The sequence below is a fragment of the Ictalurus furcatus genome, chromosome 23 (assembly GCF_023375685.1).
Source record: "Ictalurus furcatus strain D&B chromosome 23, Billie_1.0, whole genome shotgun sequence".
Taxonomy (NCBI): Eukaryota; Metazoa; Chordata; class Actinopteri; order Siluriformes; family Ictaluridae; genus Ictalurus; species Ictalurus furcatus.
The window spans coordinates 10,042,122-10,066,907 of record NC_071277.1 but is presented as its reverse complement, the minus strand read 5'-3'; the positions used below and the strand labels follow the sequence as shown (position 1 = coordinate 10,066,907).

At 41.0% G+C, this 24,786-nt stretch overlaps 1 protein-coding gene across 3 annotated transcripts in view; it reads left to right on the top strand.

Moving 5' to 3' along the window:
- Positions 1-24,786, top strand: part of stag1b (stromal antigen 1b) — a 33,070-nt gene that overhangs the window by 5,385 nt on the left and 2,899 nt on the right. For 2 of the 3 annotated variants that reach the window (XM_053611277.1, XM_053611275.1), the window contains exons 2-27: positions 9,654-9,840; positions 9,948-10,068; positions 11,099-11,236; positions 11,398-11,494; positions 11,820-11,896; positions 12,038-12,242; positions 14,434-14,585; positions 14,663-14,736; positions 14,829-14,952; positions 15,093-15,191; positions 15,904-15,983; positions 16,084-16,191; positions 16,328-16,442; positions 17,967-18,084; positions 18,173-18,276; positions 18,374-18,466; positions 18,993-19,082; positions 20,003-20,206; positions 22,108-22,178; positions 22,281-22,368; positions 22,465-22,545; positions 23,139-23,231; positions 23,399-23,573; positions 23,815-23,954; positions 24,042-24,143; positions 24,517-24,665. In XM_053611277.1, the coding sequence (XP_053467252.1) occupies positions 9,812-9,840; positions 9,948-10,068; positions 11,099-11,236; positions 11,398-11,494; positions 11,820-11,896; positions 12,038-12,242; positions 14,434-14,585; positions 14,663-14,736; positions 14,829-14,952; positions 15,093-15,191; positions 15,904-15,983; positions 16,084-16,191; positions 16,328-16,442; positions 17,967-18,084; positions 18,173-18,276; positions 18,374-18,466; positions 18,993-19,082; positions 20,003-20,206; positions 22,108-22,178; positions 22,281-22,368; positions 22,465-22,545; positions 23,139-23,231; positions 23,399-23,573; positions 23,815-23,954; positions 24,042-24,143; positions 24,517-24,665 (2,927 nt within the window). In that variant the 5' untranslated portion in view covers positions 9,654-9,811. The remainder of the gene's footprint in view (positions 1-9,653; positions 9,841-9,947; positions 10,069-11,098; positions 11,237-11,397; positions 11,495-11,819; positions 11,897-12,037; positions 12,243-14,433; positions 14,586-14,662; positions 14,737-14,828; positions 14,953-15,092; positions 15,192-15,903; positions 15,984-16,083; positions 16,192-16,327; positions 16,443-17,966; positions 18,085-18,172; positions 18,277-18,373; positions 18,467-18,992; positions 19,083-20,002; positions 20,207-22,107; positions 22,179-22,280; positions 22,369-22,464; positions 22,546-23,138; positions 23,232-23,398; positions 23,574-23,814; positions 23,955-24,041; positions 24,144-24,516; positions 24,666-24,786) is intronic. The other variant, XM_053611276.1, reaches the window with a different exon arrangement.

The window sequence follows — 24,786 nt, the reverse complement described above, 5'->3', positions numbered from 1 at the left end:
GTGTACTCGAGTACGTGCGGACGCGAGTGCGCATGCGTGTCTGTAGAGTATTGTGTTGAGAGTATAGAGTATAGTGTGGCGTAGAGTGTATAGAGTGTAGTGTGTAGTGTATATAGTGTAGTGTAATGTATAGAGTGTAGTGTATAATGTAGAGTAGTGTAATGTATAGAGAGTATAGTGTAGAATAGAGTGTGTAGAGTATAGTGTATATTATAGTGTAGAATAGAGTGTGTAGTGTATAATATCGTGTAGAGTAGTGTGGAATAGTGTGTAATGTGTATATAGTGTATAGTGTTATGTATAGAGAGTATAGTGTAGAACAGAGTGGAGTGTATAGTGTAGAATAGATTGTGTAGAGTATAGTGTATATTAGTGTACACTAGTGTAGAATAGAGTGTGTAGTGTAATATAGACTAGAGTGTAGTGTATAGAGTGTAGTGTATAGTGTAGAACAGAGTAGAGTGGAGTGTATAGTGTAGAATAGAGTAGTGTAGAATAGAGTGTGTAGTGTAATATAGAGTAGAGTGTAGTGTATATTGTAGAACAGAGTAGAGTGGAGTGTATAGTGTAGAACAGAGTAGAGTGGAGTGTATAGTGTAGAATAGAGTAGTGTAGAATAGAGTGTGTAGTGTAATATAGAGTAGAGTGTAGTGTATATTGTAGAACAGAGTAGAGTGGAGTGTATAGTGTAGAACAGAGTAGAGTGGAGTGTATAGTGTAGAATAGAGTAGTGTAGAATAGAGTGTGTAGTGTAATATAGAGTAGAGTGTAGTGTATATTGTAGAACAGAGTAGAGTGGAGTGTATAGTGTAGAACAGAGTAGAGTGGAGTGTATAGTGTAGAATAGAGTGTGTAGCGTAGAGTATAGAGTAGTGTATAGAGTGTAGAGTGTAGTGTATAATATAGTGTAGAACAGAGTAGAGTGGAGTGTATAGTGTAGAATAGAGTAGTGTAGAATAGAGTGTGTAGTGTAATATAGAGTAGAGTGTAGTGTATATTGTAGAACAGAGTAGAGTGGAGTGTATAGTGTAGAACAGAGTAGAGTGGAGTGTATAGTGTAGAATAGAGTGTGTAGCGTAGAGTATAGAGTAGTGTATAGAGTGTAGAGTGTAGTGTATAATATAGTGTAGAGTGTAGTATATAATATAATGTAGAATAGAGTGTGTAGTGTAGTATAGAGTAGTGTGTAGTGTATAGAGTGTAGTGTGTGTGTGTGTGTGTGTGTGTATAATATAGTGTAGAATAGAGTAGAGTAAAATGTAGTGTATAGAGTGTAGCATATAGTATAGAGTAGAGTGTAGTGTATAGAGTGTAGAACAGGAGAGTATAGTAGAGTGTAGTGTATAGAGTGTATAATAGAGTGTAAAGTATAGTGTAACATACAGAGTGTAGACTAGAATAGAGTGTAGTGTATAGAGTGTAGAATAGTATAGTGTGTAGAATAGAGTATAGTAGAGTGTAGTATGTAGTGTAGAGTATAGAGTGTAGAGTATAGTGTGTAGAGTAGTGTATAGAGTGTAGTATGGAGTAGAGTGTAGTGTATAGAGTGTAGAGTATAGTGTTGAATATAGTGTAGTGTAGAGTGTAGTGTATAGAGTGTAGTGTAGAATTTAGTGTTGAATATAGTGTAGTATAGAGTAGCGTGTAGTGTATAAAGTGTAGAATAGAGTAGAATGTAGTGTAGAGCTGCAATAGCTAATCGATAAAATCGATGATGAAAAACGTTGTGAATGAATCTCATTATGGATTACTTGGTCTGCGTGGCACGGAGGAGATTTACTCATTACGTTATTTCTGTTCCGAAAACTATAGGTACTGTACACTTACACTATACACTATGTACTCTACCGTCTAGCGTGTGGATTTTAGAAAGGTTATATCATCTCAAATATATCACTAGTGGGTTTTTTTTTACTAACCGGAAGTATAAGCCGCTTCCTAGTCAACGGTGCATGACGTCATACGCACGCTAGCATTAGCAGACACCCAGAGTCACCGACAATGGCTTTCTTCAGTTTACTTTCTGTCAGCGTTACCTTTTATTCCCAACATGACCTCAGCCTCCATCAGACTGAGGAGAAATCGTCACGTGACTGAGGAAGAAAGTCCTCTAAGGCAGGGGAGCATTTTATATTAAACACCGTGGAGATCAAACAGTGATGCATGAGCACAAACTTATGTTTATATCCATAATGCTCCACTGTGTGTAAGAGGCAGGGGAAACTGGTGCAAGCTGCTTAAAAGGTTTAGTTAAATTTAGGTTTATTGTGATTATATGCTGTATTTGCGCACTTGCAGTGTAACTTCTGTTGTTTATTATAACGGAAGTGATGTGTTAGTAACGAGACCGTGTTACTGATTACGCGCTGATACTGTATATAGTCAGTGTTACCATTTATTCCCAACCTCAGTCACCATCAGTATAGTATATGTGTGTGTATGTGTGATGATATATATATATTAGTGTGTGTGTGTGTGTATGTGTTTAATTTATTTATTTTAGATTATTTATTATAATTTATTTTAGTTTATATTGTATGTAGGTATTTATGCATTTTTTTTTTATGGATGCACAAAAAGCGCCGAATTAAACTACAGTTCTAAATTAATAATATATATTCTGTTTTGTGTGTGTGTGTATTGGGTTCTTTTCTGTTTTGGACAAACTTGTGTAAAGGTTTAGTCTGAAGTTTATACTTGTAACACTCAGTTTGTGGATTTAATTTTGAATAAACAAAAAAATGGTACTGAAAGTTTGCCCCGTCCCATCTGATTAATCGATGATGATAATAATAATAATAATAATAATCAGCCAACTAATAGATTATCAAATAATCGTTAATTGCAGCCCTGGAGTAGAGTGTGGAATAGAGTAGAGTGCAGTGTGTGTATAGTGTAGAATAGTGTAGAATAGAGTGTAGAGTAGCGTATAGTGTAGAGTACAGTGTGGAATAGAGTAGAGTGCAGTGTGTGTATAGTGTAGAATAGAGTGTAGAGTAGCGTATAGTGTAGCGTGCAGTGTGTGTATAGTGTAGAATAGTATAGTGTAAATAGAGTATAGTGTAGAGTAGCGTATAGTGTAGAATAGAGTAGAGTGCAGTGTGTAGAGTGCAGTGTATAGTGTAGTGTGGAATAGAGTGCAGTGTGTAGAGTGCAGTGTATAGTGTAGTGTGGAGTAGAATGCAGCGTAGAGTGCAGTGTATAGTGTAGAATAGAATAGAGTAGAGTGCAGTGTGTGTATAGTGTAGAATAAAGTGTAGAGTAGAGTGCAGTGTGTGTGTGTGTGTAGAGTGTAGTGTAGAATAGAGTAGAGTGCAGTGTGTGTGTGTATAGTGTAGAATAGAGTGCAATGTGTATAGAGTGTAGAGTGAAGTGTATAGTGTAGAATAGAGTGCAGTGTGTAGAATAGAGTGCAGTGTATAGTGTAGAATAGAGTGCAGTGTGTATAGTGTAGAGTGTAGTGTAGAGTGCATTGTATAGTGTAGAATAGAGTAGAGTGCAGTGTGTATAATGTAGAATAGAGTGCGGTGTATAGTGTAGAATAGAGTAGAGTGCAGTGTGTATAGTAGTGTAGAATAGAGTGCAGTGTAGAGTGCCGTGTATAGTGTAGAATAGAGTAGAGTGCAGTGTATAGTGTAGAATAGAGTAGAGTGCAGTGTATAGAGTAGAGTGCAGTGTATAGTGTAGAATAGAGTAGATTGCAGTGTGTATAGTGTAGAGAGCAGTGTGTATAGTGTAGAGTGTAGTGTAGAGTGCATTGTATAGTGTAGAATAGAGTAGAGTGCAGTGTGTATAATGTAGAATAGAGTGCGGTGTATAGTGTAGAATAGAGTAGAGTGCAGTGTGTATAGTAGTGTAGAATAGAGTGCAGTGTAGAGTGCCGTGTATAGTGTAGAATAGAGTAGAGTGCAGTGTATAGTGTAGAATAGAGTAGAGTGCAGTGTATAGTGTAGAATAGAGTAGAGTGCAGTGTATAGTGTAGAATAGAGTAGAGTGCAGTGTGTATAGTGTAGAGTGTAGTGTAGAGTGCAGTGTATAGTGTAGAATAGAGTAGAGTGTAGAGTAGAGTGCAGTGTGTAGAATAGAGTAGAGTGCAGTGTGTGTATAATGTAGAATAGAGTGCGGTGTATAGTGTAGAATAGAGTAGAGTGCAGTGTGTATAGTAGTGTAGAATAGAGTGCAGTGTAGAGTGCCGTGTATAGTGTAGAATAGAGTAGAGTGCAGTGTATAGTGTAGAATAGAGTAGTGTGCAGTGTGTATAGTAGTGTAGAATAGAGTGCAGTGTAGAGTGCCGTGTATAGTGTAGAATAGAGTAGAGTGCAGTGTATAGTGTAGAATAGAGTAGAGTGTAGTGTAGAGTGCAGTGTATAGTGTAGAATAGAGTAGTGTAGAATAGAGTGCAGTGTAGAGTGCCGTGTATAGTGTAGAATAGAGTAGAGTGCAGTGTATAGTGTAGAATAGAATAGAGTAGAGTGCAGTGTAAAGTGTAGAATAGAGTAGAGTGCAGTGTATAGTGTAGAGTGCAGTGTATAGTGTAGAATAGAGTAGAGTGCAGTGTGTATAGTGTAGAGTGTAGTGTAGAGTGCAGTGTATAGTGTAGAATAGAGTAGAGTGTAGAGTAGAGTGCAGTGTGTGTATAATGTAGAATAGAGTGCGGTGTATAGTGTAGAATAGAGTAGAGTGCAGTGTGTATAGTAGTGTAGAATAGAGTGCAGTGTAGAGTGCCGTGTATAGTGTAGAATAGAGTAGAGTGCCGTGTATAGTGTAGAATAGAGTAGAGTGCAGTGTATAGTGTAGAATAGAGTAGAGTGCAGTGTATAGTGTAGAATAGAGTAGAGTGCAATGTATAGTGTAGAATAGAGTGCAGTGTATAGTGTAGAATAGAGTAGAGTGCAGTGTATAGTGTAGAATAGAGTAGAGTGCAGTGTAGAATAGAGTAGAGTGCAGTGTGTAGAGTGCAGTGTGTAGATTAGAGTGCAGTGTGTAGTGTAGAATAGAGTAGAGTGCAGTGTGTAGTGTAGATTAGAATGCAGTGTATAGTGTAGAATAGAGTAGAGTGCAGTGTGTATAGTGTAGAATAGAGTAGAGTGCAGTGTGTAGATTAGAGTGCAGTGTGTAGTGTAGAATAGAGTAGAGTGCAGTGTGTATAGTGTAGAATAGAGTAGAGTGCAGTGTATATAGTGTAGAATAGAGTAGAGTGCAGTGTGTATAGTGTAGAATAGAGTAGAGTGCAGTGTGTATAGTGTAGAGTAGAGTGCAGTGTAGAATAGAGTAGAGTGCAGTGTGTAGAGTGCAGTGTGTAGATTAGAGTGCAGTGTGTAGTGTAGAATAGAGTGCAGTGTGTAGTGTAGATTAGAATGCAGTGTATAGTGTAGAATAGAGTAGAGTGCAGTGTGTATAGTGTAGAGTAGAGTGCAGTGTGTATAGTGTAGAATAGAGTGCAGTGTGTATAGTGTAGAATAGAATAGAGTGCAGTGTGTATAGTGTAGAATAGAGTAGAGTGCAGTGTGTATAGTGTAGAATAGAGTAGAGTGCAGTGTGTATAGTGTAGAGTAGAGTGTAGTGTATAGTGTAGAATAGAGTAGAGTGCAGTGTGTATAGTGTAGAATAGAGTAGAGTGCAGTGTATAGTGTAGAATAGAGTAGAGTGCAGTGTGTGTATAGTGTAGAATAGAGTAGAGTGCAGTGTGTATAGTGTAGAATAGAGTAGAGTGCAGTGTGTATAGTGTAGAATAGAGTAGAGTGCAGTGTGTATAGTGTAGAATAGTGTGCAGTGTATAGAGTTAATTAGACACAGCAGTGTGGTGGTTGAAAGCAGCAGATGGTCCTCACTTTCTGCCACTGTATCCAAAATCTGTAATTGTATAGAAAAGATTATTGAAAGTGGGTTTAATAATAATATGGTTGTGGAGAACACTGATGTGATGAGTAGCGGAGTATGTGTGCGAGTGTGTGTGCTCGACGCAAGTGTATGTGTGGTAATGATCATGGCTGTATGCTATGTGGTGTATTTTAGTTGAGACATCTTGAGCTGTAATTCATCTCTCAGGGAAAATCTCAGCTCTCATTCCATCCATCATCAGCTGCTCAAGGAACATTGAGGTTCAGTGTTTTACTAAGGAAGAAGATGGAGTGTGTGTGTGAGTGTGAGTGAGTGTGTGTGAGTGAGTGTGTGTGAGTGAGTGTGTGTGAGTGAGTGTGTGTGAGTGAGTGTGTGTGAGTGAGTGTGTGTGAGTGAGTGAGTGTGTGTGAGTGAGTGTGAGTGTGTGAGTGTGTGTGTGAGTGTGTGTGTGTGAGTGTGTGTGTGAGAGTGTGTGTGAGAGTGTGTGTGAGAGTGTGTGTGAGAGTGTGTGTGAGAGTGTGTGTGAGAGTGTGTGTGAGAGAGTGTGTGTGTGAGTGTGTGTGTGAGTGTGTGTGAGAGTGTGTGTGAGAGTGTGTGTGAGAGTGTGTGTGAGAGTGTGTGTGAGAGTGTGTGTGAGAGTGTGTGTGAGTGAGTGTGTGTGTGTGAGTGAGTGAGTGTGTGTGTGTGAGTGTGTGAGTGCTGTAGTTTATAACAGAGGCCTGTGTTAAGAATGGCCGTATGTAATGATGGTTAGCGTTGTGGTGTGATGGAGAGAGATGGTTATTACAGACAGGAATGAAGGCCACAGTGTTACTGTACAAACACAAGAAGTGGAAATGTTGATATTTGTTTTTTTGAGACGTTTATCATCTTTTCTGTGTGCAGAGATTTGTTTATTTCCCTCCTGACCTCGCTGTCTGAGTGGAGCAGTAATGTTTAATTACGCTGAGCTTCAAGAGCCGTGTTTTCCTTTTAAATAACGGAAATGTCAGGCTTTGTAATTGTGCTCACAAACACAACTGTGTGAACAGCTAAGGGCTTAAAGATGCGCTCTGAAATATTGGTATTTATATGTATTTTTAGACTTCCATAGTCATATGGCATGCCTCAGTTCTCAGAGGAGTAGAGAGAGACAGACACACACACGCTTCACACCTCCAATGCCATGTCATGTGATTAGAGAAGTCAGAACAGCAGTTTGTTACGTGTTTTAGAGTGTGTTACGGGTTGTTACAGGGTTGTTAGGGTGTGTTAGTGGGTGTTAACGGGGTGTGTTACGGGGTTATAGGGGTGTTAGGGGGTGTTGCTGCGATTCTGAATTAGCGGTGTTTAAATGATCAAACGGATGAGTTACTAACTTATTGGTGATAATTTATTCTGATGCCGGGATGGATTCTGATTCACCCACATTTCTGTGGCGTGTTTTATTTATTTATATATATATTGTGTGTGTGTGTGTGTGTGTGCGCCCTTAATAAGAGTATTTAAATATACTAATTCACAATGTGAATGTTAATAATTCACCTCCTTTATTCTCTCTTCTGTGTCAACAGACTTAAGCACAAACTTTAAAAGGCCTTAGACATGTTTATTTTTGTTCTAACCTCGCTTGTTTTAAGATGATTCCTTGTCACACTGTATGAGATCCTGATAAACTCTGTTATGAATTGTGTAACAGACTGTGTGATAGCATGTGTCTCCACGTCAGATTATACCATGAAGATCCTCTAACGACAGACCTGCAGTTAATTACAGAGCATTACTGCGTACGCCGCTGTTTACGTCATCGATCACGTAATCCTGAACCTGTTGGTGGGTTTTAGACGAGCGTCGTAGCAGCAGCGCTCACACACTGTGACTTTAATCTCAGATTTCTCACACTCACACACACTTTGACGTTGGTTACAGTGGCACTGAATCGGTCACATTATGAGCTCTAACATGCCGATCTCAACTCAGCACTAAAGAATTCTTTTACCATGTGAGACTTTACCCTGCGACAGCGACACCCAGCTGTAAAGAACGTAACTTGGCTTCATGCTAGTACTGATGTGTAGGTTAAGTGTGTTTACTGTATGAACAATACTGTATAAATATGTAAATGAAGAGCTTTCTCTTGCTTAATGAGTGCATTGTTCATTTCCTGAGTAGTATTTGTGATGCACTGATTCAAGATCAGGTCTCAGTCCACTTCATACAGGAGCCCAGACTGCTTCAGCAATAATATTATACTGGTGGGGGGAGGGGAACACACACACACACACACACACACAAAGGGATTTTATTTTCTATTATTTCCATATAGCTTTCTCCTGATTCTGCAGATTTTTGTGCAAATGTTACGTGTATTTTTACGACTCGGCCTGTGGTAACCTGCTGTAGTGGCTCAGGCACATGCATTTATTTAACACCAGCACTGTTTACCCGATGGGAAAGGTGTGTGTGTGTTCAGGGAATGGCTGGTCTCCTTCTCTTGTTCCACTGGAGATGGAGAGCCATCTAGTGTCAGTTCCGCACTAACCTCGCGCTGAGAGACGGCTGTCTGTGTGTCTGCACTCGTCTGTCTGATGAACCTTCTCTTCCTCTCCTCCTCTCTCTGTATTAAAATAATCTGGCCTCGTTTCACCCTGAACACGCTCTCCTTTAATAAGCAGACCGGGTCTCCATAGAACCTCTGGATTCTTGTGTTTCCACAGCAACAGTGAAACTCCATGCTCGGTGTGCCCCCTACTGTCCACCTGCAGTATAACACACCCAACATGCTGTCAGTGCAGCACGACCTGAAAAAGAGCGAAATAATACTTTCCAAAAACAAATTCTCAACAAATATCGGCTCAGTTTAAATGTGTGTAGTTTTTATCTTTTCTGATCTCGGGTGTGAGTCTGTTCTTTTTCCTGAACTTGCACTGCCCCTAGTGGCTATCACATATTAATGAATCCTTTTTTTTTTCGTGGTTTATGTTTATTTGTCTGTTTTGACACTTTTTATTTCTTCCTTCATGTCAACTTTTGAAAATATAATTGCGGCCCTTAATTTAGTTAGTGTAGTTCATTAGTGTGGTTAGTTAGCGTAGTTGGTGTGCTTTTATTTTGTTTTATGCAATCTGTTATTGCTGAGAGGACAATATTAGTTTTATTCTGTGTGTATTATTTTTAAACTAATTACACTTATTCATGTTGCTTTGAACAATAAAATTGCTTACAGAACAATGTATAAAATTTTAGTTGTATAAAACAGACAAACATAAGCTCAGTCAAACTGCATTATTTATTATAGAAAAACATTCTGCAAGCTGAATCTCTTAAGTATTAAACTTAAGTAGAACTGCTTTTTTTTAAATCATTAAATCTATCGTTATTTATTGTTATCATTAAAAAGTTTAAAGTACTTTAAAAGTAGCGTCTGAAAACTAGGACATTCAGCACTACAAGATATTAAATTGCTCACTGGACATACACTTGCTGTGAGTTAATGTTCAAACATTGAGAATCAAAAAGTTTGAAAACTCGGTTTGTTTTTAAGTCTGATTATGTCCAACCAGCAGTGTTTAACTCGGATTGTAAATGTGTGAAATTGCAGTAAAAACGTATATGCTGCTAAAGCATTAGATTATCTGTGTTTAACGTTTATATCTACGCTGATTACTGAAGTAAGACATTGAGCAGATTTACTAATCACTTTCATCTGCCACGTTTTCTGGTTGCAGTTCATGAAATGTCCAGATGGTGTTCCTAAAGTTTTCACCTTATACATTATCTACATTAAACATATACATTTTTCATATACAACCTGTGCTTTGGTGTGTGTGCAGGTTGATGTGGTGTGAGTGGATGGAGGTCTTCACTCACTCTTCTGACTGAACTATTTCACAGAAGCTGGGTTGAAGCAGGAGGCAGTGTGTATCTGCCTCACTCCTGCTCTGGATCAAGTCTCTACTATAAACCTGTTTATACTCACAATAGAGCTGCGATGATTAACTCGGAGTTCCCCGTTCTACAGTAAGTACAACTTAACAGTGATGTTTGAAATGCAGGAGCAGCCGACGGAACGCATGTTTGAGATGTTGTCGAATCTTAAAGAGTGTCTGTGTGTTTATTTTGTGCAGGGACTCGTCTAACGAGTCTGGACAGGGAGACACGGTGAGTCTGAGTCTGAGTGTCAGTGAGCTGGAGGACACTGGAGAGGGAAAAGGGAAGAAGAAGAGAGGACGGCCAGGAAGACCCCCGGTATGACCCAACCACCCCCCCCTTCCCACACACACGCACACATGTACACACACACACGCCCTACACTGTACATTATATTAACATTACTGTTATTATTATTACTCTTTATTATAATTTTACACTAATGTGAGCATGTGTTAGCATCATCATGGCTGACTGCTGTGCACTACACTTCAGTGTTTTCACTGATATAAGTGTATTTTTCTCACCGGTCAGTCGGAATCGGAGCACAGTTGATGATTTTGGATGATTTCAGATTTGATCCAATAGAGCTTCACACTCTAAACCCACCAACGATCTCTACTACTTCCTTCAAAGCTTTATTTTTTCTTAATGTCACTATATACATATAATGAGAGGTTGTATATGACCGGAGAAGTTGAACAGTATCGAGCAGCATATGGGAGCTGATTGCTGTGAGTGGAAACCACACGTGCCATTGGATTGATCCGAGGAAATAGTTCAAGACAATCGCTTGGATTCGTTGCTTCTTTACATTGTCAAGCAGCGGTCACACGACTTTAGCACTCCATTGATTTCCATTCTAATGCATTTGAAACGCAAGCTCGTGTAGAATTTTCATACTACGCTGCATGATGAAAATTCTAATTTAGTGACGTGCGTAATCGTATCACGTGAAGACGTGAGACCAATAGGTGATCGCGAAAAGAAAATAAAAATGGAAAAATTGATACCGCTAATTTTAGTGGTATCGAGCTATCCTGTATTTTACAGCACCGCTTGGAAAGATTATAAAAACAACTTAAAAAGAGTTTGCCTGGTTTGCGGTGTCGTTGCAAACAAGAACAGATGTATATTTAACAGATAAAAACATAAAATAGTTTTTTAATTGCTTTAAATTTCGTCTGATCTTTTACTGCTGTAAAACATAATTACACATGAAAACTAAAGTATGATGTCATATCCTGTTCCCACCCATATTCTATAAATGTGTATTATACACCTATAAATGTGTACTATTTGCACAGGGTTGTATTTAAACGCTGTTATATTTGTGTGCATTCAATAGGCAGCCAGTAAGAAAGCTCGTAAGTCTCCAGTAGATAAAGGGGGCAGGAGGCCGAACGGCATGGCACAGCAGAACGGAGACGGAGGAGATCCCACTACACTGTTTGAGGTGGTCAAACTGGGCAAGAGCGCCATGCAGGTAACACTTGCATCTTTTCCCTATGTAACGCAGACTTTATAAACATTACTGAACCTGTAACAGGAGTGACTCACTCGTTTATTTCCCACTAACTTACGTGAAAAGGTGTGTGTAACACTGCTGTGTTCGTTCCTCTAACCATTTCACGTGATGATTTGCAGTCCGTTGTTGATGACTGGATCGAATCGTACAAACAGGACCGAGATATGGCTCTTCTGGATCTCATCAACTTCTTCATACAGTGCTCTGGGTGTAAAGGTAAAAAAAAAAAAGATCTTCACATTGTGTTGATGTGTTAAAATTCTGTCCGATCAGGAGAGTGGGGTATTAATGTAGTCCGTGCTCTCAGTGTTTATTGGACAAATTTACGGCTGAGACAGATGCTTCAGATGTTTTATTTACCCTCAAACCTTGTTAATGTCATCCAGGTTGCGCTAGTGTGTAGTCTGTTGCGCTAATGTGTGATTAGCTAACTGGCTCAGCCATGTTTCATAAGCACCGTGCACCCCGGTGTTCTGCTCTGTACGCTGCCTAAACAAGACGCACCCTACTGAGAGATGGGTTTGTTTTTATTTAATTGCAGGTACTGTAAGAATTGAGATGTTTAGAAATATGCAGAATGCAGAAATTATCAGGAAGATGACGGAGGAGTTTGATGAGGTATGTTTACACAAATCTGCACTGCAGGCATAAATCCCTTTGTCCTGTGATTTTTATTTATTTTAATTCTTTTACATTAATTTTCCCCCACAAGCTTCATATTCCTTAAAAGCGATGAACTGAAGATCTGTTGTGTTACAGGACAGCGGTGATTACCCGCTCACCATCGCTGGGCCTCAGTGGAAGAAGTTCCGCTATAACTTCTGTGAGTTTATCGGTGTTCTGATCCGGCAATGTCAGTACAGCATCATCTACGACGAGTACATGATGGACACGGTCATCTCGCTCCTCACCGGCCTGTCCGACTCACAGGTCCGAGCCTTCAGACACACCTCCACCCTCGCAGGTCAGTGCCCTTCGACCTTTGACCTCTGACCTCCATGTGATCTATACCTCCTACAACGTTTGATTGTGTTGGATGTAAAGGATTTGGTGGTGGTGGTGGTGGTGGTGTTAATCCTGATTGAAAACCCTGATCTCTTCATGAAAGGTTACAGGTGGTTTTGGGCACACGTCTAGGTGTCTAGTCCACCAACCTTCTTATGTACAAATATCAACATGATATCAGGATACATCAGCAGAGGAATATCTTGTGTTGGTACCAAAATCTGCAGTTGAGGCAATGCGTTTGTTGTTTGTTTTATTGTGAGAGCACACCGAATAATCACAGAAAACACAAAAACTGAACCAATTCTAATTAAAAACATTATATATTTATCCATAGAACGCAAACCCTAGTTTTATAGATAAAAAGTCAAAACTAATCAGTATTTTAAGAACCTGTGAAACATTGAGGCCCTTCTTCCTGTGAAGACTTGGGCTTCGAGGATTTGGTTTGTGGAAAGTGTTTTTGAGAAATGACCTGTAAGAGTAACGTCAGTAACCCCCAAAATCCCAGAGTAACGTAAGGTCATCAAAGGAAATTATACAGAGCATTAATAACATGAAGACTTGGATAAACACAGAGCTGTGAAAACGTGTCTGACTTCTTCTGTGTTTGTGTATCTCTTGTACTAAACTGTTTCAGAAATTTAAATAAAATCTAAGATAAAATAAAGGAGACCTGAGTAAACACACAATACAGTTTTTAAATGATATTTATTGAAGCAAAACAGTTATCCAATACCAACTGGGCCTGTGTGAAAATGTATTTGTCCCCGTAGTTACTAATTCCCCAAATCTATAAAAGCCCATTGATAATGGGGTTCAGCTGGACGAGACACAACCAGACCTGATTACTGCAAACCCTGTTCAATCACATCAACACTTAAATAGAACTTCATCAACAGCATGAAGTTGGTTAAAAGGTCTTACTCAGTAACACACTATGGCAAAGCTGAAAGAAATAGAAGAAATGAAGAGGAAGAAGATGATTGAAGTACATCAGTCTGGGAAAGGTTACAAAGCTATTTCAAAGGCTCTGGGACTCCAAAGAACTGCAATGAGAGCCGTTAACTCCAAATGGAAAAACTCTGCACAGTACTGAACCTTCGCAGAAGTGTCCAACCTTCCAAAATTCCTCCAAGAGCACAGCGACGACTCATCCAGGAAGTCACAAAAGCGCCAAGGACAACATCAAAGGACCTACAGGCTTCTCTTGCATCAATAAAGGTCACTGTTCATGACTCCACTATCAGAAAGACACTGGGCAAAAATGGCTCCATGGAAGAGTGGCGAGGTGAAATCCACTGCTAACCCAGAAGAACATTTAAGACTCATCTGAATTTCACCAAAACACACCTTGATGATCCTCAAACCTATTGGGAGAATGTTCTGTGGACTGATGAGTTACATCTGACGTAAACATCATACCTATGGTGAAGCATGGTGGAGGAAGTGTGATGGTGTGGGGATGCTCTGCTGCTTCAGGGCCTGGGAAACTTGCAGTAATTGAGGGAAACATGAATTCTGCTCTCTACCAGAAAATCCTAAAGGAGAATGTCCGGTGTTCAGTCTGTAATTTGAAACTCAAGCGCAACTGGATTATTCAGCGAGACAATGATCCAAAGATTACGAGTAGGTCCTAGTCCTAGAAGTACGTGAGAGACTGATCTCCAGTTATCAGAAGCGTTTGGTTGCAATCGTTGCTGTTAAATGTGGCACAGTCAGATTTTAAGTTTAAGGGGGCAATTAGTTTTTCATATGGGTGATAGGTGTTGGATAACTTTATTTTTGCTTCAATATAAATAAAATAATAAAACTGTATTGTGTGTTTAGTCAGGTTGCCTTTGTTTTATGTTGTATTTCGTTTGAAGATCTAAAACTATTTAGTGTGAGATATAAACAAACAGAAGAAATCAGAATGGGGCAAATTAAATAAAAATTGTGAACATGGAACAAAGAAGTATTTAAAAAAAAGTCATTTTTAAACAGTGTGGAAATATGAAAATTATGAATAGAATAATATCCACACACAGGAAAAGAAAGGGATGTGGTGTGTGTGTTCTGTAGGAGATACTCACGCAGCTGTAGCTCAGTATTGTAAATAGCCCTAAGCACTGTGTGATGTTACTCAGCCAAGTTTCTTTCCTCCACAGCGATGAAGCTGATGACAGCGCTGGTGAACGTGGCTCTGAACCTCAGCATCAACCAGGACAACACACAGAGACAGTACGAGGCAGAGAGGAACAAGGTCGCTGGGAAAAGGGCCACAGACAAGCTGGAGCTGCTGCTGGAAAAGAGGAAGGAGGTACCGTCATCATCATCACCTTTATAAACCTGCGTTTAATCAGAGAGTGTGTTTAACTCGTTTAAAACATCTTCTAGCTGCAAGAGAATCAAGATGAGATCGAGAACATGATGAACTCCATCTTCAAAGGAATTTTCGTTCATCGCTACAGGTGTGTGTCAGATTCAGAGGTAATACTTACTATTGGTTATTATCTCCTAATTTTTAAATGACACTACAAGGGATTATATCACTTTATTTTAGAGATGCGATTGCTGAGATCAGAGCTATTTGCATCGAGGAGATCGGTGTGTGGATGAAGCTGTACAGCGACGCCTTTCTCAATGACAGCTATCTGAAGTACGTGGGCTGGACATTACACGACCGGGTGAGTGCACATAAAGACTCGTATACAAGATGAATGTGAAACCCCTGAGGTAGGTGTGTGTGTGTGTGTGTGTGTGTGTGTGTGTGTGTGTGTGTGTGTGTGTGAGAATGTAAGTGTGTAAAACCTTTCTGCCCTTACAGCAAGGAGAAGTCCGACTCAAGTGTCTCAAAGCACTGCAGACCCTCTACACAAACCGAGGCCTTTTCCCCAAACTGGAACTCTTCACTAATCGCTTTAAGGTCAGACTTACATCACTTTTACACACCTGTAATCATTACACACATCACCTTTACACACATCACCTTTACATGCCTGTAATCATTACACATATCACCTTTACACACATCACCTTTACATGCCTGTAATCATTACACACATTACCTTTGCACAGATCACCTTTACACACATCACCTTTACATGCCTGTAATCATTACACACATCACCTTTACACACATCACCTTTACATGTCTGTAATCATTACACACATCACCTATACACACCTGTAATCATTACACGCATCACCTTTACACACCTATAATCATTACACACATCACATTTACACGCCTGTAATCATTACACGCATCACCTTTACACGCCTGTAATCATTACACGCATCACCTTTACACGCCTGTAATTATTACACGCATCACCTTTACACGCCTGTAATCATTACATGCATCACCTTTACACGCCTGTAATCATTACACGCATCACCTTTACACGCCTGTAATCATTACACGCATGACCTTTACACGCCTATAATCATTATACGCATCACCTTTACACGCCTGTAATCATTACACGCATCACCTTTACACGCCTGTAATCATTACACGCATCACCTTTACACGCCTGTAATCATTATACGCATCACCTTTACACGCCTGTAATCATTACACACAAACTGGCCACTTGAAGAATTTACATGGTTTTATTTTTCTTTCCTTTCAGGACCGTATCGTGTCCATGACTCTAGATAAAGAGTACGATGTAGCGGTGGAGGCGATTCGGCTCGTCACTCTGATCCTGCAGTCAGTTTTATTTATTTTTATCTCTCACTCTCACTGACTGTTGTGTTTAAAACAAATGCATTCATTGGTGCATCTGTGTGTGTGCGCGTGTGTGTTGCAGTGGCAGTGAGGACGCGCTCTCCAATGAAGACTGTGAGAATGTTTATCACCTGGTCTACTCCGCTCATCGGCCCGTTGCCGTGGCAGCAGGAGAATTCCTCCACAGGAAGTCAGTAAACATGTGGCTTTATGTCTGTTCTAGTTCTAGTTTTGCTTCATACAGTGATGTTCACACAGACACCACAGATAGGTTCAGCAGCTGTACAGTCAGTGATGGACGCCGTTTGTTTGTTATTTACCTGCAGGCTGTTCAGTCGACATGACCCTCAGGCGGAGGAGGCTCTGGCTAAACGCCGCGGTAGGAACAGCCCCAATGGCAACCTCATCAGAATGCTGGTGCTGTTCTTCCTCGAGAGTGAGGTGAGAGAAGTGACCTGTTAACTGTGTTACGCCTCCAGTTGTTTTCTACTTTTACATTCAAAACACATTTACACGGCAGTTTCACTCCTGCGTAGTCATTTAATCACCACAAGAAACTAGCGATCGTGTCTGTGTGTGTGTGTATATCAGTGTAGGGTTAAAGGTGTTACACGCTCATACCATCACCACAGGAGCAGGAGTGCAGATATACTCGATATCCGTATGCTCATATTGCTTCAGTTTGAGTAAGTGACATTTCAGGCACAATATGGTCACATGTTCTGTTTATTTTTGCTCCGTTAAAAAAAAAGTACTGTAGTAACCGCTTTGAACTAGGTAGTGGAATTTGATGTGGAGAAGACAGACGAGCGGAGTGATGCACACGGTGAATCGTCCCGGTACGGTTATAGGAAATATAAACACTGCCGAAACGCCACTCAACTAAACAGATCAGTGATCCGGAACTAATCTATCTCTCTCTCTCTCTCTCTCTCTCTATATATATATATATATATATATATATATATATAGAGTGTTGAATTATTAGAACATAATACATTATTTCCTAATAATTGAACAGGCTGGAGTTAGTTATACCACAGTTTCCATCTCTCAGGACATTGTTCAGATCTTTTATTTCAAGACATTTGTCAGGTTTTTGTCCTTAAAATGCCCTTGTGTGTGGAATTAATTTATTACGCGTCCCATCTCAAGCCTCCGCTGCTAATCCCAAACCGCCATTTTAGATCTGTAACAGAGCCACTGATGTGCAGTTACTATAGAGAGTGAGTTCAGGGGTTTTCTTTTGTTTCCTGCTGATAATATATAAATAAATATATATCCAGGCCTACTTGTTCACAGGGTTTTTTGTTTTCATTACTGCAGAAAATACAACAAATAAATAAATAACATTAAATAATTATTGATGCTTGTTCTGTCTCGTTACTGCAATCACACGTGCTCTCTCTCTCTCTCTATCTCTCTCTAATAACTGCATATCAATGGCTCAAGCCTCCACTCCTCCAAGTTTTCGGTCATGTTGTTTGTTTTTAGTGGTGTGTGTGCTGCAGTGGACAGCAGGATAACTTTTCCTTTCACTTGGTGGAGTGACATGGAATTGTAATGCGGTGAAGACCTGACTGGAACTACTTTATCTGTGCATTTACTGAAAAATAATCACAGATAGTAAATTATATTTAAATTAGATGATTTTATTTAAAATACATTTAAAATTACTTTTGGAGTTTTTTTTTTATTTCTATTGTTTATTCTGAATTTAAAAAATAATGCAGGGGATAGTGAGGATTTATGTTAAAATAGTTTGATTCATTATATATGCTGTTTGTCTCTTTGTTAACTTGTGAATCAGTAAAAGTGTTAATTACAAAAAAAAAAATTAATAATGCAGGGGTATAGTAGACATCACAATATATAGGGTAAAGTATGAATTTTAATCAGTTTACTTTTTCTTTGCAATAAGGTGTGTGTGTGTGTGTGTGTGTGTGTATGTGTATGTGTGTTCAGCTTCATGAGCATGCAGCATATCTGGTGGACAGTTTGTGGGACAGCTCTCAGGAGCTGCTGAAGGACTGGGACTGTATGATCGAGCTGCTATTGGAGGAACCTGTACAGGGAGAGGAAGGTAACAACACTGACTACACACACACACACACACACACACACACACACTTTATCATCAGCTATAATCATGGTGCTGTGTGTGGTTTCAGTGCTGGGAGACAGACACGAGAGCTCTCTGATCGAGTTAATGGTGTGCACCATCAGACAGGCGGCCGAGGCTCACCCCCCTGTGGGCCGGGGAACGGGGAAGAGGGTACGCACTTCTGCTGTGGCCTTATAATGTGTTGAATTTGTGTTCCATGGATATTCATGTGATGTTAATGTGATGTCTTCTGCTGTGTTCTCCTCAGGTTCTCACTGCTAAAGAAAAGAAAACTCAGATTGATGATAAGAACAAACTGACTGAGCACTTCATCATCGCACTGCCCATGCTCCTGTCAAAGGTGTGTGTCCTCATAGATCACATACCTGTTCGCAAACCATTACCATGTTTTAGTACACTATATGGCCAAAAGTATGTGCACCCCTGACCATCACACCCACGTGGTTCTTCCCCGTGTGTATATATATACACACACACACACACACACACACACACACACACACACATATATTTTATTTATATACACACACACTTTAATTTAATCACATCTGTGCTATAACACCTTTTTTTCATATGTAGTTATTCTTATATGTATGTACCGTGTATATTTATTTATTATATATAATTATTGTCATGATTATTTCTTAATCGTTTTTAGGTCATTTAAATGTTATTACTACTACTATTTAATTATTAAGTGCATTAAATAATCATATTTAGCTTTACCAAGACACAGTATTCTAATACCAGGGTGCCAATATTTTTTTGAATGGCATATCTACAGTCGATCCTAGCTCTAAATATTCTGCATATGGAGAATGTTCCAGCTCTGTTCATGTTGGTTTCTGGTCTCTGGCTCTGTGCAGTATCAGGCGGACGCTGAGAAAGTGGCTAACCTCCTGCAGATCCCTCAATATTTTGACCTGGAGGTGTACAGCTCTGGCCGAATGGAAAAGGTTTTGTATATGGTTTCATTTACAGAGTTTGTGCTGTATGGAGCAGAGGGAGGAGTGACCACATGCTTTAAACCACATGCTGTTCATTGTACATCGAGTTATTTTTTTTTTATTGTTTTATAGTCTCAAAAGCATAGACATGCAGTACACAGATGATATTGCACTGCGTACTGAGTAAATGAGATGCGAAATGTATTTGTTAGCCCACTGAGGAAGTGGAAGCTCCAGGAAACCTGGACACGTAACTGACACGTGTGGTAGCTAATCTAAACCAATAACGTATGGTGAGCTAGTTAAGTGCATTAATACAGACTAAGGGACATGAATCAGTATGTGATTATTATCCTCTTCTAACAGAGTGTGTAATGTAGTCAGCGAGTTGTTCAGCAGGGAGCCGTGGTGTTCTGTCCTTACACCACGTCACCAGCCTCTTTATTTACCTACAGCAGGAGAGTTATACGATGGATGTGTTTTGCCCAGTTTCTTTCGGGTATCGAGTACCTGCGTGTTTCTGATTCTAAAAATATCTTCCATCATACGTGCATGCTGATTAATCGACCTAGTGACTCGGCCGATGTGTGTAGTGCAGCACGCGGTCGAATTTGGGATGAGAAGCTTGCGATATATTACAGCATGGAGGTGCATCGCAGTGATTTAGTATTCATTTTAAGCATTACTTCAGAGCAGGTGTTGACCACAATTCCATACTAAATCACACAATGCACTGAAATAAGCAAGTGTCAAGTGAATACAGGGTATCCTAATTAATGCATGTTACTGTTTGAGACACGGAGATCATGTGACTTTTACAGGGAATAGTGTGGACTGATAGACTTTGTGCTTAGGTTTGTGGAATAGTGTGTACAAAGCTATTTCAAACATGTTGTGTTAAATAAACTGTGTGTGTGTGTGTGACTCAGCATCTGGACGCCCTGCTGAAGCAGATCAAGCTGGTGGTGGAGAAGCACACTGAGACGGAGGTTTTGGAGGCGTGCAGTAAGACCTACAGCATCCTGTGCAGTGAGGAGTACACCATCATGAACCGTGTGGACATCGCCCGCAGCCAGCTCATCGACGAGCTCTCCGACCGCTTCAACCACTCCGTGGAGGACCTGCTGCAGGAGGTGAGCTCACGTTCCTCTACATCACATGTGTCAAACTCAAGGCCACGTCATTTTATCTGGCCCGCGAGAACGTGATAGGTGCATGATTGTCTTAACATACGTTTTTGCTGTTCTCATTCCACACTCGCAAAATACCGGCGAGTTGTCACGCCCCTAGGCGTCTGATACTGACGCAAAAGGGACCCTTCCACATCTGTATGAAACGCTCTGGGTTCTCAATTGACTCCAATGTAAACCCGTCTGTGGCGGTAAGAGACGCTCAGAGCAGACGCTCCAGCCGTCCATTCACTCCAATAATAACCCGATCACGGCGATAGATGACGCTGTGAGCTTCAATCTGATTATTTCTCGAATCGAAGGAGGAAAAAAATCATACTGAGGGCCACATAAACTACATCTGCCGCAAAGTCCCGTCAAGGCAATTTGGAATTGAGAAATCTCCACAAAGGAAATTTAGTAACACAGCTGGCCGAAGAGACACGCAGCTATCTAGCTTTTTCATTAGCTGTGGATGAAAGCACAGACAACATGGATACAGCACATCTATCCATTTTTATTAGAGGCGTGAAGCCGGACCTCTGTGTCACTGAGGAGCTCTTGGATGTCGCTGCCATGCATGGGACCACAACAGGCTGGGACATTTTTGATGCAGTGGAGAAGTCTGTACGTAAAAATAAATTGCCGTGGGAAAAGTTGGTGGGACTAACTACAGATGGTGCACCTGCGATGTGTGGAGGAAAAACAGGCTTGGTTGGACTAATGAAGGAGAAATTGCAAAAAAGTAACTGTCACACGCCCCTGATAACATATCACTGCATCATCCATCAAGAAGCTCTGTGTGGAAAGGTTCTGGAGCTGGATGATATTATTATCCATATTATCAACTGCTATTTAACAGTTATTTAACAATATAATAAGGTGTAATTTATTTATTTTTTAAATTAGATTGCATTTTGTTACATTCATACTGTTAATGTGGCCCATCGAGGTGAAAATGAGTTTGACACCCCTGCTCTACATCATCAGCGACAGGAAATCCTACTGGGGGGGGGATAGTTTAATCCGAAACACCATCCATCTTCTACCGCTTACTCCTTCTTCAGGATCGCGGGGGAACCTGGAGCCTATCCCAGGGAGCATTGGGCACAAGGCGGGGTACACCCTGGACAGGGTGCCAGTCCATCGCAGGGCACACTCACATACACACTCACACACCCATTCATACACTACGGACACTTTAGACACGCCAGTCAGCCTACCATGCATGTCTTTGGACTGGGGAGGAAACCGGAGTACCCGGAGGAAACCCCCGCAGAACGGGGAGAACATGCAAACTCCGCACACGCATGGCCCTGGCGGGAATCGAACCCCGGACCCTGGAGAACGTGCTAACCACTAAGCCACCGTGCGCCCCCGAAACATTATATTTGGTGATAAAAATTGTGATGTCTTCCATAATCCTGCAGAAAAGTACAGATTATAAAAGAGTTCTATCTGCACTGTTTATAGCTTTGCCCACATTGCACTGTTCGGTTCTCTTAGTATACTGCGGAACCGGTTCTTGGTTACAGTACCGCTCCCTCAGTGATGTAGATAGTAAACGTGAGAGCGTGAGATTTGTTAGTGAGCTACAGTCTGGTGAAACCGTGTGTGTGTGTGTGTGTGTGTGTGTGTGTGTGTGTGTGTGTGTGTGTGTGTGTGTGTGTGTGTGTGTGTGTGTGTGTGTGTGTGTGTGTGTGTGTGTGTGTGTGTGTGTGTGTGTGTGTGTGTGTGTGTGTGTGTGTGTGTGTGTGTGTGTGTGTGTGTGTGTGTGTGTGTGTGTGTGTGTGTGTGTGTGTGTGTGTGTGTGTGTGTGTACTGATTATTGCACACTGAAGTTAAACTTTATGGTTGTTTTTCAGGGCGATGAAGCTGATGATGATGATATCTACAATGTTCTCTCATCCCTGAAGAAACTCACTGCTTTCCATAAGTAAGACATTCTTTTAAATGTTTTCCTTCATTTAGTGATGTTTTATCTGTAAACTGACTGTGTGTGCACTGATCCTCCTTTCCTTCATCACATCCTGCTCAGCGCTCACGACCTGACCAAATGGGACTTGTTTAAAAACTGCTACCGGTTGCTGAAGATGGGGATAGAGCAGGGCTCGATGCCGGAGCAGGTACGAGACCGTGTGCATGATTACTTCTGCTGCTACAAATGATGAGGTACCGATGTAGTTATCTAGGTTCTGTTCTGTTCTGTGCTGTGTGTTCAGATTGCAGTGCAGGCTCTTCAGTGTTCTCATTACTCCATCCTGTGGCAGCTGGTGCGCATCACTGAGGGTTCTCCATCCAAGGTACATCCATCCTATTGAGTAACTCTGATATTATTGATGTGTTTAAGACAGAGACTAAGGTTGCTGCTGGAAGTGGTATTAGTGAGGCCAGCAGGGGGCACTCACCCTGTGGTCTGTGTGGGGTCTAATGCCCCAGTATAGTGACAGGGACACTATACTGTAAAAACAGCACCGTCTTTTGGATGAGACGTTAAACCGAGGTCCTGACTCTCTGTGGTCATTAAAAATCCCAGGACACTTATGGTAAAGAATAGGGGTATAACCCCAGGGTCCTGCCCAAATCCCCCTATTGGCAAATCCCCCTTCTCCATCATCCCCTATTAATCACCATCACTGAATTGGCTACATCACTCTCTCCTCTCCACTAATAGTTGGTGTGTGGTGGGAGTTCTGGAGCACTATGGCTGCAGTCACATCATCCAGTTGGAAACTACACACTAGTGGTGGTTGAGGAGATCCAACCCCACCCACGCAAACTATGTAAAGCGCTTTGAGAGTCTAGAAAAGCGCTATGTAAATATAACTATGACTAACTAAGATACAGTACCCAGAACTGTGTGTGTGTATGTGTGCACGCATGTTCTCTTTCTCAGGATGACCTTCTCGCTCTGAGAAGAGTGGTGAAGTCGTTCTTGGCGGTGTGCCAGCAGTGCCTGTCCAATGTGAACACTCCTGTTAAAGAACAGGTGAGAGAAGCTCAGGAGGTTAAATGTTTTAAAGAATGTGTTGATTAGTTCTCTATAACAGCGTCTCTGACAGTAGCGCAGGTTTATATTCATGCACTCGTTCTAATACATTATGGTTTCTATAGTAACCGCTCGTTCACAGGGTCTGGTTGTGTGTGTGTTCACAGGCATTCATGTTGCTGTGTGACCTGCTGATGATCTTCAGTCACCAGCTGACCACGGGGAGCAGAGAGGCCCTGCAGCCGCTGGTGTTTAATCCCGACAACACGCTGCAGAGTGAGCTGCTGAGCTTCGTCCTCGATCACGTCTTTATTGACCAGGATGATGAGAACCAGAGCATGGGTGTGTGTCCTGTCCTCTTCTCCCTGACCTCCTCAATCATGCGCACACACACACTACTAATAGACACTAATGCACACTGGGGTGTAAGAGGAATAAAACACTTGGGGATGTGCTGTTATAGGTGGTGGTAGCAGTAACTCTGCCTCATTACACCACCCTGTCACTCAGTATTTTAAACACACACTCTGTGTTTATTACGTGCTTATCACAGCCTTTAATTGTGTGTGTGTGTGTGTGTTAGAGGGTGATGAGGAAGATGAAGCAAATAAAATCGAGGCTTTACACAAGAGGAGGAATCTGCTGGCTGCTTTCAGTAAGCTGATCATTTACGACATCGTGGACATGCCCGCAGCAGCAGACATCTTTAAACACTATATGAAGGTACAGGAACTCCTGCTGTTTATGGGTTTTAAGATGTATATTGAGTACTGAGATTATTTATCAGTCTGGTTGACTTTTCTTCTTCAGTACTATAATGATTATGGTGACATCATCAAGGAGACTCTGAGTAAGACCAGACAGACGGATAAGATCCAGTGTGCCAAAACTCTCATACTCAGTTTACAGCAGGTGAGTTATTCATTACAGTTTACTTTCCTTTAACAGCTTCTTTTTAGATGTGAGATTTCTACTTATTCAGTGTTAATGTGCAGTTTTTTTTTTAATGTTTTTTTTTAGTATTAAAAAACAGTAGGTGTGTTAGAAAAGTGTCAGGTGTCAACCACAAGGTGATATTTTTACCCCGTCTCCCCATATCAGTAGGGTAACTCGGTAATGAACCCGTGGCAGTGGGGCAGCTGAATGTGTGAATGAGAAACAGTGTAAAGCACTTTGTAGAGCCACTGAGGTTAGAAGGTGCTATATATAAATGCAGACCCATTACCTTTAGTGTGCATCTTTTGTCCTAATGTTTCTTTCTGTGCCTTCTCTCGTCTTCTCTCAGCTCTTTAACGAGCTGGTACAGGATCAGGGGCCAAATTTGGACCGAACCTCGTCCCATGTGAGTGGCATTAAAGAGCTGGCTCGCCGTTTCGCTCTGACTTTTGGACTGGACCAAATCAAAACCAGAGAGGCTGTAGCGACTTTGCACAAGTGAGCTCTTCTGTTTCATCACAACACCTTTCTTTTTAACAACTCTTCTAAATATCCAGCTGCGTCCTAAGGAGTGTGTGTGTGTGTGTGTGTGTGTGTGTGTGTGTGTGTGTGTGTGTGT